This window comes from Pteronotus mesoamericanus, unplaced genomic scaffold, assembly GCF_021234165.1.
Source record: "Pteronotus mesoamericanus isolate MK-2021 breed Mesoamerican mustached bat unplaced genomic scaffold, CSHL_Meso_final contig_75, whole genome shotgun sequence".
Taxonomy (NCBI): Eukaryota; Metazoa; Chordata; class Mammalia; order Chiroptera; family Mormoopidae; genus Pteronotus; species Pteronotus mesoamericanus.
Window position 1 is genome coordinate 9,072,202 of NW_026555249.1, and position 19,588 is coordinate 9,091,789.

Sequence of the window (19,588 nt, forward strand, 5' to 3'; positions counted from 1 at the left end):
CCAGCAAATATGAGAGGTTTTTTGACCAGTGAATTTGAATTGTAAGTATTATCTGCTACTCAGCCTTTATCTGATGTAGCATTTCCTCCAAAGTTAGTTCCTGGGACCATTGTCCTACTGAGCTATTTTGAGAGGGAGGGAGGAAGAGAGATGGAGAGGAAGAGTCCTGTGGTCAAATATGATTTGAAAAATTGCCACAAACTATAGTCTACTTTGGATATTCATACTAATTAGTAGTGTAGCAAAGACCGTAAAAATGGATTTAACTTTGCTTGACCCAGGATTTCCCGAACATACAAAAGTGACATTTTCCCCATCACATCTACTAACATCCTGCAGAGCTCTCGGTAGGTGGGCAGTGCTGAGGTAACAACCAGCCTTCACTCAGCACCCTCTGTGTGTCTCACGGGGTCCAAGGCATTATATGGAATAAAATCTTTTTTAAGGATCACATATCCAGGTACCTATCCAGACTCTAGTCAAAAACTCAGGATTCAATTTTGGCTATACCTCTTCACTACTTGAATAACTTTGGGTAAATTACAGCAATCTCTGGGCCTCTGTTTTCTTCATTGCAAAATGGGGAGAATAAGAATAGATGGTGATACAAGGTGTGGAAACAAGAAAAAAAATACTGGTAGAATATCTAAATAGAAGAACATGAGCAATACTTAAGTTTTCTACCTGCACCAAGAGGCTAATTTTTTTTTTTTAATCTTTAAAGGGCTATCACCTGGATATTTATCATTGGGTCTAATAAGACAGGTTTCCTTCCTGCAGATCTTTTAACATATTGTTATAGTTTTCTGATAGGTATCTGATAATTTTCTCATAAGCTTAGGAAACCCCTTATTTTAGGAAATATATCTTGTGGGACACACAGCAAAGGTACTGTTTTAAAATCTCTCTGGCCCTGATTCTCAGTGGGTTGAGGAGCAGAATGGTTTGAACAATTGTTTCCTATGGAAATATGAGCTTGTTTTCACATTAGCTAATGAGTCTTTTTGCCCACAATACTACAGCCTTTGTAGAGTGTTTTCTGTGTTCCAGGCACTGCTCTAAAAGCTTTGTTTATGGAAATATTCATGTGATTCCTCAAAAACCTGAGAAGGTAGGTAGCATTATTTTTCTCTTTATAGGTGATGAAACACGCAAATTATTAACTTGCCCAGAGTCTGACAGCTACCAAGAGGCAGAGCTGGGACTTGAACCCAGACAGCCTGGGTCTGGAACTGGCCCATGGGCCACTGTGTGTCCCCCGCTGTCAGTGCAGCCGAACAGCAGTACTGCATAGACTTCCCATGGGGGAGCAGGAAACATGGGGTCCAGGAGGGAAAAAAAAGATGAGATCGTTTCCATTCTTAGGGTACAGGGAATGATCTGTAGGTTTATCTTTTTAGTAACTTTTTACTTCCCGCTTGTCCTGCAGGTACTCTAAGTTACAGAAAAGGTCACGTTGTCACACCACCAGGCCCTCACTTCTCTCCAGCCGTCAGCTCGGGCTCCCCCGTTCTTCCCCAGCCCCTCTCTCCTCTGCCCTCACCAGCTTGGGTGAGGCCTACTCTCTTTGGGGCTCCGCTTAGGTGTCAGTTCCAATCAGAAGCCTTTCCCTCCGACCCTCACAGCACCCAGTAGGCTTCACTGCCCTTACGTTAGCGCTTATCGGGGAAGTGTAAGCGCCAATTGACTTGTTCGGGGCTCTTATTACGAGACAAGGTTCAGGAGAGTAGGATTTCCTTCTTCCTAGCACTTAAACAGGAAAATTGTATGAGACCTTGTCATGCCGCTGAAGAGAGAGTCTGCTTCCACTCCAGCTGTGCCTGTCTTGTTTTATTCTCATGTGCTTCATCATCCCTCCTGAGCCCTCCACCATTAATCCCTATTCCGGTCCTTCCCTCCTTAGGGGTGAGCAGAGGATCACTTGTAACAACACTGTTCTGAGCATACACAGGTTGGGTGTTGACTGAGACTCTCAGGGACATGCTCCGTGTAACGCTGACACTTCCCAAGAAGATGGGGTGGGCAGGAGTCTCACCATCACCATGGGGAGCTGGTGGTAGCCTGGCCCTTTAGGAACAGAACACAGGAGAAATGGAAGCAGAGATGCTCTGGCAACAGGTGCTGCTGCTGCTGCTGCTGCTGCTGCTGCTCCCCCGCCACTGTCTCCATGAGCGGGAAATGGTAGTAGGTGTTACCCACAGAATGCTGGTCGAGTTAAACCTGAGTGCAGTAGGGGCAGGGGCACCATTACCTACTCTCTACCTCTCCTACCTCAGTGCTGACTGATTATGTTATCATTGTGTGCGATGATACTGCACTCTTACTGCAGCTGTCTGAGAAACCAGGCTACATTACTTGACGCTTTCAATTCTGAGCAGCCATTTCATCAGAATGAATCTAAGAAGTGACTTAAGTGATTGATTATTTTTCTATATATATTTGCTATAGGATTTTAGGTACTGACTCACTCAGTTGCTCACTCATTCATTCAACCAATGCTTGCCAAACACCTAGTACAGAGATGTGCTGCTGAGTGGAAGGGACTTGAGAAAGATAGGGCATGGTCCTCACTTTAATGGGTGTTGCAATACCCGAGAGGTCAGGTACAGAAATAAATAACACTATACGGGATGTAAAGGGTATGATGCTGCAGGAAAGCTACTTTGGTTTGAGAGATGTAGCTGAGTTGCCAGCAGGTCATTAGATCAGCACTGTTCAGTAGAATGTTCTTGGGTGATTGGTATGTACAATACCTGTGCTGTCTTATACTATACCCACCAGCCACAGGTGGCTCTTGAACATTTAAAATGTGGCTAGAAGAACTTAATTTTACATTTTATTCAATTAATTGAAATTGAAATAGCCCCCTGTGGCTAGTACTACCATATTGGACAGTACAAATCTAGATAACAGTCTATCAGACAGGTAGACATGTAGAAGCTCCACATAGCATTGGGACTCGAGATGCAGGCTGACATGTCAACGATGTAAAGTGAGAAATGAAGCTGCTATGTGCTCCAGGCTTTGTAACTACCTGCTTATTTGACATCTCAAAACTCCTCTACTTGCACATATTCAAAATAAAACCATGGTCCTCCCATGTAGCTCACCCAACTTTCCAACTGAAGGACCTGTCAGCTCCAGCCTCTTCCCATCTCCACTGCCACCTCTTTGCTCAGGCTCTTATCACTTCTTTAACTGCATCTAGAATGTCCTTCCCAAACATCATACATGACCAGGTCGCGGCCCTGGCCAGGCGGCTAAGTTGGTTAGAATGTCATCCTGATACTCCAAAGTTGCGGGTCTGATCCCCAGTCACAGCACATATAAGAATCAACCAATGAATACATCAATAATGTGGAACAACAAATCTCTCTCGCTAAACATCAATCAATAAAAAAAATATGACCAGGTCCCCCTCATATTTAGGCAAAAGCTCCAAGTCCTTAACATGATCTATAAGGTCTAGTCTCTGCGTACCACCCCGGTCCCAACTTTTATTGCTTTCCTGCCTTTCTCTCCACTGCAACCTCAATTACCTTGTTACTTCTTTTTGTTCATTAAACAAGACTGTAGTGAATGGAGAGCAAGGGGGCATTCGCAGGCGCTACCGGTGTGTGTGTGAGTGGGTGTAGGCATGAGTGTGTGAGAGAGCGTGCGTGTGTGGGAGCGCATGTGAGTGAGTGTGTGTGGTCAAATATTACATGCCACTGCCATTTTGTTCCACCAAAATTTGAAGCAGCTCCTAGGGACACCGTGCAGATGCCTCTAAGCAATAAAAAAAAAAAAAATGCTTTTATTGAAGCCTGAGGTCTATGTTTGTTCGGTGTAAGTTTTAATTAAACGGAAGACTTTCAAAGAGACGCTGGCCACATATGTCATGTCAGCTGAGCTAGTGTGCTATGCAAGTACAATGCGGGAAAACTGAGCTTATTTTAGCACCATCATGCCCTTCGCATGACAGCTCCACTTCAGGGGAACACAGGGAGCTTGGCAGGTGAGAGTACGTGGCATGTGGTGGTGTCACATCTTGGGTAAAATGACGTGCTCGGCGGGAGGCGGAGGAGTGAAAACGAGAAGGCCTTTCTTCACCTCACGACTTTCCCCATGACTGTTGGCACCTCTGTCCTACACACTTTTGTGCCATTGTTTCTTTCTCTCTTTGTTGTCAGTAATTTTCCAGATTCTTCAGGAAAATTTCGTTATCCTCAAAGTTGTTCAGGGCAGAACTGTCTCCTTAGGAAAAAAGGGAACAAACAGCAGGCAGGCCTGGCTCTAAGCAAAACTCAGGTGACAAAGTTTGTTTCTTGTTGGTATTTGTTTCCCTTTTTAGGTTTTCTCGAACTCTGGTCCAGGAAGGAAAGTGGTTGTCTCCAAGTATCTCTAGTCACAAGTGCAAACAAGCATGCTGCATGCATTTGAACTGCTAGGACCAATCCTAAGAGTACTCGCAAACTCTGGCATAAAATCCCGTCCATCCATGAGGCTGGTTAAACATTTTGCTGTTCTTTTGCATGATGTAAACCCAAACTTAGATAATTCTTTTAAGATAATCCATTAAGTATTTTTCTGATAGATGCTTTACAAGAGTAAAATGTCCTACTAATGTTTTCCCCATAGATATGTTACTAAAAGTTCTTGGTCAAGATGGCAGGCTGACGACATACTATAGAGACTCTGCCTGCCCCAAATCTCTGTAAAATATGGACAGTATAATTGACAGAAAAAAACCCATAAACACACTGAAAAACAAGAAAGGAAACCCGCAGGGGACCAGAGCCACGAGGGACCTCTAAAACAGATCTGTGCAGAGTTCAGCTGAAGGAGGTCTCAGAAACCCAGGGAGAGCACACAGGGAGGGCTGAAAAGGGTGGGCACCCAGCGAGAGCACCCCACATGCAGAGGTGCAGAACAGAGACACAGAGATGTCGTGGGCAGGAAGGGGCGCTGGGGGCGACTTGGAGGAATCTTCACTACCAACAGGTGCACACGTGTAGAACCTCTTACCATTCAAGAAAGCCAACACTGAGAGAGGAGGACTCTGGAGTCAACCCATAGCAAAATTCAGGCCTGAGGAAACGGTAGTACAGCAAGAGGGATGCATCTAACAGAGGCCCGAGCTGGTGCTGTGATAATGAAAATGTTTTATGTTGCTTTTAAACAAAATAAAATGTGATTTAATGCAACAATTGGATGTCATTCTTCTGAATGTGGACTGATACTTGAGGCAACTACTAATGGTTACCATCTATTACTCATCTATTTTTCTGGGGTTGTCATTTGAGCATTATCCTCTTTTTTCCCCTTTAATAAATATAATTAAATTGCTGTCAATGATTTGAATCTTTATGATATATCAGGAACTTTTCAACTACTCTTTCTATCTGTATTTAATCCTCACAATAACCCTATGACAGGGTTGACTTATAATAACAGATGAGAAAACCGAGGCTTGGAGAGGCTAAGGAACTTCCTTGGGGTCCCACGGTAAGTGACAGATCTTGTCCCCAAGGCTCTCCAGCAAGAAAGCACCTGCTCTGAACTCTCCCTGATGAAAAGCAATTGTGTAAACTCCTGAATTTTTCAAGGCAAAAAAAGTGCTCCTGTCTTCACCATACATCTCACTTCTAGATCAGCAAGTTGATAGTGTTTTTGGCAAGCTCTCTTATCAACTTCACAGTGAGATTAACAAAAGTTTCCAATTTACAAAAATACAGTGACAAGCTTGAACAAATGCTGTGTTTGCCAATGCCACACCCACCCTCTCCTTTCCTCATCAGGCTCGCAAATGCAGGGCTCTGTCTGCGGCATCAGAGCTTGAGAGTGCTTTGCTTCAAACCTGCGCACCTTTGAAGAGCGACTGAAATGTATCACATAAAATAAAAGCACCCTTTATTTTAGGACAGCTGACTAACTTTCTTTTGCACTGACTTAAATTCTATTACATACTACATGAACCTAGACCTATTTGGAAGAGTAGCTACTTAATACACTTAACTTGTTGAAGAAAAAGATGATTGTTGTTACTGAGTGATGAGTTACCTGGATAGTCGGGTAACTAGGCGAGTACAGCTGCACTTGGGGGCCGATCAGAGTCAGAGCATAGAGACACCCAGTGGCTTTAACTCTGCTCATTGCTTAGCCCTCCTGGTTGGTTCTGGTGGAGGGGGAGGGCTGGGCTGCACCGAGCACGGAGACCGCCCAAGGCAATGAGCACGGTCGCGCTGGGCAGGACCGTGGGCTCCATTGTCATTCTGGCCTGTCATTCTGGCAGTGAGGAACACTGCACTCAGAGATTTTCACCTCTTCCATCTCATGGCACATAGAAACTAATCACTACAAGTCTGCCGCACACCAAAAAATATATTACATTCTTTGCTGATCTGCCAAAAATAGGTATAATTTTGATTCATTCACACCAGGCAGCTATTGTTGTGTTGGTTGTTGTCATTTTTTTATTTGACACTCTAAGGGAAAGGAGGTCAGTGTCCCTGACTAAGTAGTCTGCTATTGTGTGTTTAAAAAATTCTTGAGGCACGCTGGTTGAAATTGCTGTTCCAGGTGGATGGTCAAAGTGTGTACAATTTAACCACCAACTGTTAGAATAGTGAGCTAGCTACACCCCTCTAAGGGCTCCAGACATTCCTCAGGGGTCTCTGTACCTCTTTATGATCCAGCAAATAACAGGTTAAGCCTGGCATAGCAAAGGATGTTCAGGGCTCTGGTACCAGCCACCCAGATGTTAGATATTTGAATAGCACCTTGGCACCTATTCTAACTAAGCAAATTTTTAAGGTCCACCATAGAACACTACCTGTTTCTCAGGCAAATCACTCACTCATTTCCATAGTTTGATATAATCACTAACTTATAGTATCCTGTCTCATGGAATTTTTATTCTGCTTTCAGAATAACACCTATGGCTTAGAAACCCTACCTCTCTCCATCAGCACCTTTAACCCTGGGCGACTGTCCTCAGCTTCTTAGACCGCACTATTTCCCAATGTCTTCCAAAGACGACCTGCCTTAGAACCTGGTGGTGGCGACGGTTATTCTAATTCTTGGGCACCATCCAGGCTTCTTGAACTAGAAATTCTGGGGACATTTTTATGCAATTTAACATTCAATACCCTTTCAAAGATTAATGCCCACATTTGATGTTCTCTTGTTCCCTCTGAATATATGACATACACATCGTTGGTCCGAATGTCTATCCATTTTGGCAACCTTTCTGCTGCGAGACCCATTTAGGGTTATAATGATCAGAAAGACACATAAGAGACATTGGCATGCATGGGGGTCCTTGTGATATTTTAATGCGGGAAAGAATCTGAAAACTTTCAAATCCTCTTCAGCACTCATTGTTTTTAAGAGGGTAAAACAACCTGATTATCATACCCATTTGGAATAATTCAGCTCTACCACTTCCATCTGGATCGACCGAACTCTCCTGGATACATTCTATTTATCAGTAGTTTGTTTCTAGTAATATAATGACTGTCAGTAGCAATATAAAATAAAAACGCGTCCTGCCACCTGGCCATCCCTTTCAGCTAAGTCCTTCCACTCTCAGAAGAGGTGGGGAAGAGATCTTTGAATAAGAAATGTCTGCTTATAGGCAAAGGAAGAAAACAGCTGAGTTTTAGGGTTTGGGTTAGAGGCAGCTGGACTATTCTGAATAAAAAAATGAAATAAAACATTCTCATTTTTCTTTGCCATTGAGAAAGAGGAGTCCAAAAATGAGGAAAAGAAAGGAAAGAGTGAGCAAGGGAGAGGGGCCGGGAGCCTGAGGTGTAAATAGCTAGCTGCTTTTGAAGAAGGGTGGCGGCTGAAATTCCATCTCAGGTTTCTAGCTTTCAGTGCAATGTAAACTCCTGCCTCCTCACGCCCTCAGGAAAAGTCTGCTGTGCACATAAAAATGCCTTCAGTGAGTGGTTTGCAGTGGAAACCAAGGGAAAGCACCAAGTCTTGTTCAGGGACTGCAGCACAACCCAGGGTCAGAGAGGCAAGTCCTAACACCATCCAACTCAGAAGCAGCACAAACTGAACGTCGGAAGGGGCCTTGAGACTCCAAGCCACTTGGTCATTCATTGATCTTCTGCAGCATAAGTTCCTATATTGAAACCTACCCATCCATGGGGTGGTGTGGACAGGTGGGGCCTTCGGGAGATGACTAGGTCATGAGGGCATAGTTTGCATGAATGGGGTCAGTGGCCTTGTAAAAGGGAGCTCCGGGGAGCTCCCTTGTCCCTTCTGCCATGCAAGGCCACAGTGAGAAGACAGTCATTTTGAACCATGAAGCAACTCTCACTGGACCCTGAATCTGTTGGTGCCTTGAACTTGGACTTCTCAGCTCTCAAAACTGTGAGAAATAAATTTCTGTCACTTCTCAGCTGCCCAGTCTGTGGTATTTGTGTAAGAGCAGCCTGAACTGGCTAAGATGCCACCTCACCTTGCAACTGTCCGCCCCAACAGTCGGTCCATTACATAACCACTCAGAGTTGGTGGAGAAAGCAGAAGCTGGGCAGTGGAGATCTAGCAGAAGGTCTAGAAACATCACTTGGTTGCTGCCCCGCAGCCAAGAGTGAGATTCATTTTTCCCTGTGAGGACTAAGAACTAAGAGCGTGCGAGACATCAAAGGCAGCCTCTTCATACAAAATAGGGAGGTTTCCTGCTTGTTAAACTGCTCATATTGGCTCTAGAAAAATTTCTTTAATTTAGAGTAACATGAATGATTGAAATGTGTATTAAAGACTGGCCTTATCCTCCTTCCATGCATAACTACTTTTGAAAAAAATGACTGAGGAGCAAGTCACGATTTTATTTGTGTGTGTGACTGTGTGTGTGTGTGTGCGTGTATGTGTGTGTGTTGCTTTCTTATCTAATCTAGATGAAGAAGCTAAGGGCTGGAGAGGAGGGAGAAGCAGGGGTCCTAGGGAAGATGTAGTCTGGATCCTCAGTAACTGAGAGTATGTGCACAGGGTACCCCGGCTTCTGTTTTTTCAATTTATTGATTTGAGAGAGAGAGAGAGAGAGGGAGGGAGGGTGGGAGGGAGATATGTCTTTCCACTTATTTACGCATTGATTGATTCTCGTATGGGCCCTGACTAAGGATTGAACCTGCAACCTTAGTATATTGCGACGATGTTCCAACCAACCGAGCTACCTAGTCACAATTTGGAAGAGAAACAGGAAATACCATAAGATTTTAAAATAAACCACTTACTGAAGGGGGCTTTTAAATTCGAGGATTCTTTCTCTACCTAATAATAGTTGAGCAGCTTCTGTTCCAGGATAAGAGGAACAAATACCCAGACATGCTGGGCCTATCTGTGCTACAGACCGGCCTTGCCATTTCCTTTGAAGACAGATTTTTAGTTGCCTGGTTGCACTCACCCTCTCACCACGTGGACTGCTTTGGAAAAGAAGATAAGCGATCTTACTGTTGGAGATTCATAAGCAGATGAAGAAAAGAGAGTAGCCTTATCTGGTGAGAAGCTTGCTCTGTGCCCTCGCCGCCGCCACAGCCCTGCGGCCAGCCCAGGAAAGCACAGCTCCGCGGCCAGCGGCGCCCACCGGAGCGCACCTGCGCTGCGCGGTGGCGCCACGCTGGGGCAGCTGACGGCTGAGCGCGCGCACCCAGGCGTGCCAGTTCTCACTCGGGGGAAGGGAAAACCTCATGTGATTTGTTGTTCAGACTTTTTTTTTTTTTCTGTAAGCAGATGTCTCATCTTCGGTTACTTTTTCCTGATAGTATCTCTTGCTGTTGGGTGTTCTAGGTGTTTATTCTGACTGCTATGCCAGACAGAACAAAGCCTATTCTTTTTTACTTTGGTGCCAATTTAAACGGAAGAGAGCATGTTTCTGTCTATTTACTCGTGGTTGACATAGCAGTTACATTCTCCAACTTCTGGAGGACTCTTTTTTTTTCTTCCTGCTTTCTCATATGTTCAAAACAAAAACAAATAATTTAGTGCTCTAGATGGCTATCTGGGCTTTAGAGCCATGCCATAACTATTATAACTGTGCTTTCTCTAAAAGGATGTATAGATATATATGTATGGATATATATGTATACATATATATGTATGGATATATATGTATACATATATATCCTTTATATATAATTAAGATTATATATATATAATCTTGCGTGTGGTTTTGTAAATTTCCAGATATTTTTGTAAAAACAGGTGTCTAGATTTCTGCTCCTGAGGCATAATTTCATTCTTCCAATAACTGGAGTTATTCTTGTACAAAAGTTAATCTTATTTTGTTTTTAAAATAAAAAAAAATATGTACACAGTGGTGCTTTTAGCATATGAACCCATATTCAGAAATAGTTTTCATCAAGCCAAAGAAGGACCTTTAGTGGCATATTATGGGAACCCAATCCTTTAACAAAGGATTTTTTTGGACTTGGCTTAGAAATTATTTGAGCAGGTTATATGCAGTGATACATCTCCTACCCAGTGTGAAAACTGAATTGTAACATATATATTTATTTTACTCATCTGGTTTCTGAAAGAAAATTTTTATGTATGTAAGCACAATTGAAAGTAATTTAGAAAGAACTTTCATATATTTGGTTCTTAGACCTGACTTTTGTTTTAATCTCCTTCTTTTCTCAAGTAATTGAAATTTCATTTTAATGCTTTTACTTTTATGAGTTGCATGACTATTTTAAAAATGAAATATTTGCGATCAACTTTGGTATATATTATGTAATCTCATATGCATTTCATACTTCAGCCATTGTAAAACAAAATATTTATTAATGTTACAAGTAGCTATATCTTATTTGATCTAGCAGAAATGTTACTAATGATAATATAATGCCAATTGATTGGGTATTTTCCTTTGTAAGTGGCTCAAAATTATACCAACTCTTGCCTCTTGATCACAGGAAGAGTTATTACAATAGGGTAAACCATGGCATGTTGCTGCAAACTAGGATTTACAGAAATTTCTTTTCTCATAACTAAGAAAAATGATCGCTCTTATTATATGCAGGGCAAATATCTCTGTAAGGAAATGTTCCCCTGTAAATTAAATGATGTGTGGATTATCGTTGTGCTAAAATTAATTTTAAAGACTCTCTGGTGCCTGAGCAGTTAAGAAAAAAGAACTTGAAGGCCAAGCCGAGCACTGAGCAGGGAACTAGGAACCTAAATGCGCTGAAGCTGCTTTTCCGCAGCAAACTGACTAAGCGCCGGAAGAGAAGGAAGGCATTTGCTTGCCCCACGCGCCAGCGCCAGCGGTCTTCTCCCTTTCTTGGCTCATTTTCCTATCCAGTATCCTCTTCCTCTCCCAGTCTAAGTATAAACAGATTGGCTGGTAAAGACTTAAAATAGGACTACTGTCAGGAAATTGGCAGAGTAGCGGAGGTCAGACGCTACTGGCGGTCCTGCCCCAGCTGGTGTGGTTTGGATGGTTGAAGCGTTATTTGTACAGCAAAAAGTTGCGGGGTCCACCCCCAGCAGTGGCACGTATGCGGCAACCAATCGGTGTCTCTCTCTCTCTCTCTCTCTCTCTGTCTCTCTCTCCCCCTTTCCTCTCTCTCCAAAATCAATAAACATATTTAAAAAATACACCAGTCCAGAGGTGAGGTACTCATCAAGCAGCTGGATATCTCCCTTGCCCCTCCTTAATTGCATCCAGAATATTCCTCAGAATAGGAGACTTCGTGAGGAGTGAGGGAGTGACAAGCAAGTCCTTGATGGATAGGAGTAGCCCAGAGGAGGTGGAACAAGGCTGGCAGGGAGGGTCCTTTCTTCCATCCTGCCGCTTGCTTCGTGGAGGGGTAAACTGATGGTCCTTTTAGAAATATTGTTAACCCCTTGTTTATAATGGAAATATTTAGTTGGTATTAAATAATGAGGGAGGGGGCTTCTGGCATGTTCTTCCTCCAATTTCCAAATAAAATAGTAAGAAAAACAAATCAGGCAAGATAAGCACTACCTCAAATTCACTAGTGGTCACCACATGAGAAAAGGAAAATAACCTCATTGGATAAACTTCAGAAAGTGGTAGCTAAGGGAGGAAAGAGAAGGTTCTGGCGTTGCAGGAGGTGAGTGAAGCTTCCCACTTGTTCCCCAGGCTCGGGAGCAATACTGAGGGAAGACAGTGATTCTAGAAAAATCTGGGCATCCTCCTTGATATGCTCCAGCTTGGAGAAGTGAACTCCGGGGTGACTGAGCAGCCTGGCGGAGGAGGAATCTGTAACAAGAAAGTCCTAAATACCACGCACAACTGGGTTGTAGCAGAGGCAGAAGGGGCTGAGCTCTCACGGCTGGCCTTGCCGGGACAGTACGGGGCACTGCATGAGGTCTCAGATAATGGGACCGAGTCCAGAGATCCAGCAAGGACTGCTCCCAGACCAGCACAGCTGTCCTACACTCCACAGAAGAACAGATCAAAACCGTATCAGGACTCAAAGTGCCGCTCTCAGGGGAAGAGAAATTTATTACCGTGGATTAGTGCAAGCAGATTCATTTGTCATCCATTGGACAGATAAAAAAAAAAAAAAAAAAAAAAAGGTATGACCCTTAAGCGTGGGGAACTGAAAATGCCTGCGTGCAGAAGGCTGTCCTCTCTCAGAAAATGCTGATGACAGAATGACACTGGTTTAGAATGATGGCAGAATGATCGATGGTGGTGGTAGAATGAGTGGCTGTTTTTAAGCCTTAAGGACAGAGATTTCTTTAGGAATCCAGACAGAAAAGCAATCATTTCCAAAGAGAATAATTGGGGGTGGTCTCAGACTTCTCCTCAGTAAAATGAAATGCCAGAAAATAAACATAAAGACCATGTAAGTTGCTTATAAATATGATAAAAACATAGGATAATCAAAAGCCCAAAGGATGCCATTGGAATACAAAGCAACAGGGAACAGATGAGGTTGTTCAATAGGGTTTAGACTGGGAAACCAATTCATCTTACAATAGCAGCAGAGAGAACTTTAGGAGATAAAGAATAGGCATCTCTGAAGATCTGAACACGGACTGTGTGGTTAAGAGAGGGTAGGCTCTTCCTAAGGCATTTTCTGTTACGGCGCTAAACCCAGGCAAGCTGCCCAATGAACTGAAACTGTTTCCTCACAAGTTTCAACCAGGGATAGAGAGAACACCGGCAGGTCTGAGGGAAAACTGCTTTCCCAGGGATCCAGGAGGGCAAGGGAAATAGACTGGGCTCAGGGTGAGCTAAAGGTAAGGGTGGCCGCCAGCCACAGCGCGCACCAGGCGCTGAAGAATAAGAGCAGACAGCGTGGGAGGGCCCCGCGCCGCCTGAGGCTGAGCCACGCTGTGGGTGACTTCCCATCCAGGCTGTACCCCACACAGCTTTGCCTCCAGTTCCCTGTGTTCTAAGACAGCCAGTCTGCGCAGTGCTTTAGAAAAAGGAGCTGCTTTTTAGGTACCTTGCTCTTAGGCCCCCAGTGCACACTCATGGTCAACGCCCGTGGAAGCCCTGCTGTAAGGAACCCCCTCAGCCCTATGCTTCTCTTATTTTAAATCAAATTTATTGGGGCCGAGGGGTTAATTTCCAAAATATACAAAGAACTTGTACAACTCAGCACCAAACAAACAAACGATTCATTTTAAAAATGGGCAGATGATCTGAGCAGACACTTCTCCCAAGAAGACATATGAAGGCCAACAGACGTATGACAAGATGCTCAACTTCACTAGCAACCAAGGAAGTGCAGATCAAAGCTGCCACGAGATACCACCTCCCTCCTGTTAGGGTGGTTACGATAAACCATAACAAGGGAGAAGGAGGCTGGAGAGGAGAGGGACCCTCATTCACTGCTGGCGGGGATGGAGCCACTCCGGAAAAGTCTGGCAGTTCCTAAATTTCTGAAATGTGATTGAGCAGTGAATCCGTTTCTCCTGTCATGACTGGGAGCAAGACACCAATATAAAATGTGATCTATAAATATCCAGTAAGGCAATTTCCAGAGAGTTCATGTGCAAGGAGAATGAAGGGAAGAAGAAAGACCATAGCTTCGGGATCTATGAAGGAAAACCTTATCCCCTGCTAGAAACAAGTTACTTGCTGGTAAGAATAGGCCAAATGCCTTTTGGTTCCCACCTGCTGTAGGTGGATGAGCTAAAGTGACACACAAGCGGATGAGGAGGGGGTCAGTCACATGACTAGCCCATGGCTAAAGCCGTCTGGGACCTTGGCCTTGCCCCTTTGGTTGTCAAGATGCTTACATGGTTATTCTTATAGCCAACACAGGGAAGATGAATTTTAGTTTCTCTCCAGTATTAAGAACAAGACTAGGAGACAAAAGCTGGATGGGATTTTCCCAGCAGGCTTTACTAACTCCTCCATGTGAATCAGCTGTCAGGTCAGGGGTTCGCAGCCACTCAGACGTCGCTGGCCAGGTGAGCACAGCGGTGCTTGGAAGGAAGTCCTTTCATGCCTGGCCAGGGGACCGGGAGCAACCAGGGGAAAGGTCAGTTCAAAGAACCCTGTATTTTGAATTTTTTAAAAAAAGGTTTGACTTTTATAACAAATGGTTCTGAGAAAAATAGTTATTAGTTCCACATTCAAAAAGCAACATGTTTTTAAGCTTCTGGTTTACAGGAAAGTAAGCTGAAACGGTCTACAATATAGATTCTGTATAATATTCATTTTGCATAGAAGCTCATTTCATTGGCGTGCAAGTCTATTGGCAAGGATTATCTAATTGGTTAGAGAAGTAATTGCCGAGTTATACCGAGTTATTAATACTAAATCCTGATTAAAGAGATTCTGGAGGGAGGACAAACCAGAGCAACTAACAGGGACATCTGATTTCTGTGCTCCAAATCATGTGATGCAGACTGGCCTCTGTCTTCATGGAACTTATCGTGGTATTTACAGTAAAAAAAAAAAAAAAAAAAAAAAAATGACTTATTTCAACCAAAAGATGAAGAGAGAAGAATGAGGATTCTGTGAGTGTCATTTATGCTTGAGCTATTATTTCACACTCTCCTGTGTTTCAGGGGAGAAAGCTCAGCAGGGAGGGGGCAAGGAGCACGTGGGCTCCGAGACAGAGGGCAGGGCCCGCTCCCCTCAGCTCTGGTGCAGCCCGGGGCAAGTCCCCTACCCCCTGAGCTTTGTTTCCTCCTGGAATCCCACTGCACTGGAATTAACAGGGCGACGTGTGTCTGCTGTGTAACGGTCCCATTCAGTGATGGATGTTTTTAATGGTTAATATATTGGACAAAGATGGAGGGCGGATCTGAGGATGAGGCTTAAGGGACTGGATGTGAATCTGGAAGGGGAGGAATCAGATGGAAGGCTAAGAAAAGAGTTTTAGAGTTTTGAAAGCCTACACCATTATTAGATGAAGCTTTGGTTAATTTGAACACTGTATACTTTCTAATTCTGGTGTTTAAAAAAAAAAATTCCTAAATGGAATGCTAAATCAGCTCAAAGAATAATCAGTTACCTCTTACTAAATGTGGAAAGACACACAGGATTTATTAGGTGTTTTTAAGAAACAAGGATCACAGCATTGCATATATTATTCTACTTCCTGAGTAAAAAGCGAGGGAATTAGTATCTCTATTTCTATGCGCTTGTGTGGACATAAACAAACTTTGGAGAGCGTGGGAGTTAGAAGAGTGGATGTTCATGTGGGGCAGAGGCTGAGGAGACCCAGCAAATGGCAGAAAAGGACTGAAGGTGACTTTTTACTGTGTACCATTTTACACTTGTTTACACCTGCTGTTCTTTGGAGCTAGACGTGATCTCTATTTAAAAAGTAAATTAAAAAGAAATGAGTGCTTTAAAGGGGTGTTATTCAGAATGTAAATTTATGAAACAGATTGCTTTATCTTGACACCGTCCGGAGCTCAGTTCAAACTGAGAAGGATTGAGTTCCGATTTGGGGGAGAGATGAATGAGAGGGGAAAGGGTCTTTTCTGGGGCACAGCGCACACCAAGGGATCAGAGCTAGAAGCGGGGCACACTGCTGAGAAGACTTAGAATCTGGGCCCTGTGATGGGGCACCTGAGCAGTGGGGATGCACATCAGGAGGCGGGGAGGGGTTGGAAAGGGAAGGAGAAGGGCAAGAATCAACTCTCACACTGAGCAATTGTGCCTGGGCCCCTTGGAACTATACTGCTCTGCAAATCAGCTCACCGCTGACCTTGACAGGACTGGAGAGCCAGCAAGAGGACTCCATGAGCATCTGTGAAAGCCCATTCAATCACGTGGCACCGGGTGACTGGTTCCCGATGCCCAGACCTGGTAGAGGGGTGGAAACAAGATGGAGGACACAGAAAGAAGCTCCTAAGGGTGTCTGCTGGGCATCAGAACAGTTTCCTTGGCAAGAAGTAGACAGCAACATTTTACAACCTGAGGTACAAAAGAACTAAGAAGGAGAAATAAGGGACCTTTTAGAACATTTCCCAAAAATAACATTTCTGAGTTATGGACTGGTATAGACACAAGAAGGTGACAGACGAGGACACAGGGTAACAAGCCTGAGTTTTTCCAGGAGGTGGGTGGTCATGGGGTCATTCCACACTTGCTTCCTGCACGATGGATTAATGGGGGATTTGATCACTAATCTGGACCAACTCTAAAAATACTGATGGCAGGAAGATGTCATGTTGCAAAATATGTCTACAGAGCCAGGAAAGAAAAACAACCTTTACTTCTGAAACAACTTTAATGGGACCGCACTTTTGCAAGGAAAAAAATATGCCCAATAATGGCATAGTGGCTTGTAAAGCTCCCTCCCCCCAGTAAACAAGTTACACATGATTTGCCTAAAATAGTAATCATTGCAGGCATATGTGAGTTTCCCTGATTGCCATGCAGAGTTACAAACCTTTACCAAGTCCCTCAGTGTTAAATGATGGTACGTGCCATGGTATTGTGGTAACATTTCCGGTAGAAAACAAACTATTCACCCAGAAGAGGAAAAGTATACCCCTTTGTCTGGCTTATTATCCTAGCTAAGTACTACTCTATGAATCAGAGAAGTTCAGAGAACTTTATATTGAGAAACAGAAAACAGCTAAAGCAGAAACAGAATGTCATTCACAAGAGCCCTGTTACTCTCTTATTTGAATATTGGGCTTAGGGAACACACGATGAAGTCGTAGGCATTTACAGTCACCTGGAGGAGGGTTTCTGAACTTCTGTGCTATAGGCACGTGGGGCCGGGTAATTTTTGGTGTGAGGGGCTGTCCTGTGCCCTGTAGGCTGTGTGACCGCATCCCTGCCCTCTACTCGCTAGATGCCAGTAGCGCCCTCCTGCCGTGACAATGAAAAGTGCTTCCAGACATTGTCAGACGCCCCCTGGGGGCCCCAATTGCCCCGCACGAGAACCGCTGCCTTCGTGTTTCACTTATGTTTCCGTGTAACTCCTGAGTGGTAGCACCAATAACCCAATGCAGTCTCATTCAACAGAAATGAAACCAAACTAAGGAAGTACATAAAAGGATTATCATGGAGCAAAACCACATTATAAAATCCAATAGCTGTGTTTCCCCCTCCCCCCGAATCAGCCCTACCTCCTCAGACCTCTTGCACCAAGGAGAAATCATGCCAAAGAAAAGCCACCGCGCACACAGGAGCACCAGGAGCACAAGACAATAGTTCCTTGTTACAGGCTCCCCACTACTACCCCAAAACTAAAACACCCTCTGCTGTGGAGCAAGACATGGTAAACAGAAAACGAGAGGACTTACTGTTTCCAGAAGCAGCTTTGTAGAATTTCGTCAGGTTGACGTGCGGCGGCCGGCTGGGCTTCGGAGGCGGCGGGCCCAGGAGGGACAAGGGCGGCAGCGGCTTCTGCTTGGGGATGCTGGGATTCTTGTCCCCCTTTTCCTTTTCCTGACTTTGGGCCCAGGGCCCTGCCATTACCACCTTGGAAGGTGTCTTGGGGAACTTGGCGGGTGGTGCCCCAGAGGACAGCTCTTCTTGATTCATTTTGCTCAGGAATACGTTCTTAGCAGCGTCTATCCTCTTGTCTTCTTTCTTTTCTTCAGCATTTTTGGGGAAGCCTGGGCCTCCTCTGCTGGCAGCAGGTTTCAGAACTACTCCAGGAAAAGGTGAACTTGATGTCTCGCTTCCATGGTCTTTATTTTCTGAGTCTTCCTTTGCTGGTTTAAAAGGGCCAGGTTTAGACTTAACTCCGGCAGGCGCCAAGGGTCCTCTCTGTGGCAACACGTTCTTAGCGGGGCCCTCGGCTTCGTGGGGGTCATCCATGCTCAGGGATGGCTTCTGGCCAATGACGGGTTTGGGGAAGAGGGGCTTGGTGTCATGGTCTTGGGAGACTGACGCAAACTTGCCTTGAACCCCAGACAGCTTTGGGAACACTGGCTTCTGTTCGTTCTCCTGGGCTGGAGGGTTCAGCTTGGGCTTTGGACCTGGTGGCTTTAAGTCGTGGTCTTGGTTTGCACCGGCAGGAGTGGGCTTATTCCCAGGAGGCCGGGGAAACACAGGTTTGGAATCTTCTTTGGGCAGGTTGGTGGGCTTGAGGCCAACAGGTCTGGGAAACCCTGCCTTCACCTCTGGGTCCCTGCTGGCCGAGGTTGCCAGTGAGGGTGAGCCAAATCTCGGGCCCACTCCTGTGGGCTTGAGAAAGGGGGGTTTGGGCTCCATATCAGGTTTGTCCTCAGAAGGAGGTTTCACCGCCAAAGGTGGCTTTGGGGATCCAAACTTTGGTACGTTGCTGGGTCCTGCTGGAGGGCTGGCATTTCCTTGGTTGTCGAATAAATTCTTTTTGGCTTGTACTCCTGAGGGTGAATTTTGCCCCGCGACTTTGAAGGGTCGGCTGTTGACCTCCTGTGTTGGGTTGCCCAACGTGTTAAACTTCGCCATCAGAGACTTCACATCTGCTTTCTCATCCTATAAGTACAGGGAACAAAAACTAGCTGAGAACCAGAAGTAGCACTTGCACAGTTTAAAACACTACTTTAAAGGGTTTCCTGGTTTGAGGTCCCCAGTGCTGCTGATTGGGTAGCGAGATATTGTAACATTTATCTTCCTCTATGGCAAAGCAAGTTGTGAGAGTTTCTTGAAGGGGGAGGGCTCTTGTACGCATACTTTTGGAGCTGTCTTAGGCTGACATGCTTATTTTTGTTTGCTACAACTTATTGTTTCCCTTTCCTTCACTGTTGGCCTGGCTATGTTGTTGATAGCTGTCCATTTTATTTTACTTGAAAAAACATGGATGTCGCTAACAAATGACTTCTTCCATACTTTACCATTGAGCCTCTTAAATAGAAACTGCCCTGAAAGAATGAAAGTGAGCTTTTAGGGTGCATACTCTTTACTGCATGGCCACGGTTAACATCTCTGTGGTTTCTGAGAGTTCTCTTTGCCTATCCACATTTCAGGTCTGCCTGTGTGCCAGCAAGGACATGTGGCAGAAAGAGCCACTCATTGTATGTGTCCGTAATAGGAAGAGTTTTTCTACTTACTTGTATATATCGATGCACCTGGAACCAGAGTACAGGTGTGTTCCCTTCTGGGATGGGACAGCACGCAGGATGCGACCTGTCTGGGGGGAGAGTCTAGGGCACTGGAGGGAGGGGACAAGGATGCAGAGACCGGCTGGAAGTCTCATTACCCAGA

The 19,588-nt window shown here is 44.7% G+C and overlaps 1 protein-coding gene across 2 annotated transcripts in view; it reads right to left on the reverse strand.

Annotated features, from left to right (window-relative positions):
- Positions 1 to 19,588, reverse strand: part of FYB1 (FYN binding protein 1) — a 146,792-nt gene that overhangs the window by 64,932 nt on the left and 62,272 nt on the right. The window contains exon 2 of one of the 2 annotated variants that reach the window (XM_054583959.1): positions 17,698 to 18,859. In XM_054583959.1, coding sequence (XP_054439934.1) covers positions 17,698 to 18,832 — 1,135 coding nt within the window. In that variant the 5' untranslated portion in view covers positions 18,833 to 18,859. Of the gene's footprint in view, positions 1 to 17,697; positions 18,936 to 19,588 lie in introns of those variants that run through there. The other variant, XM_054583958.1, reaches the window with a different exon arrangement.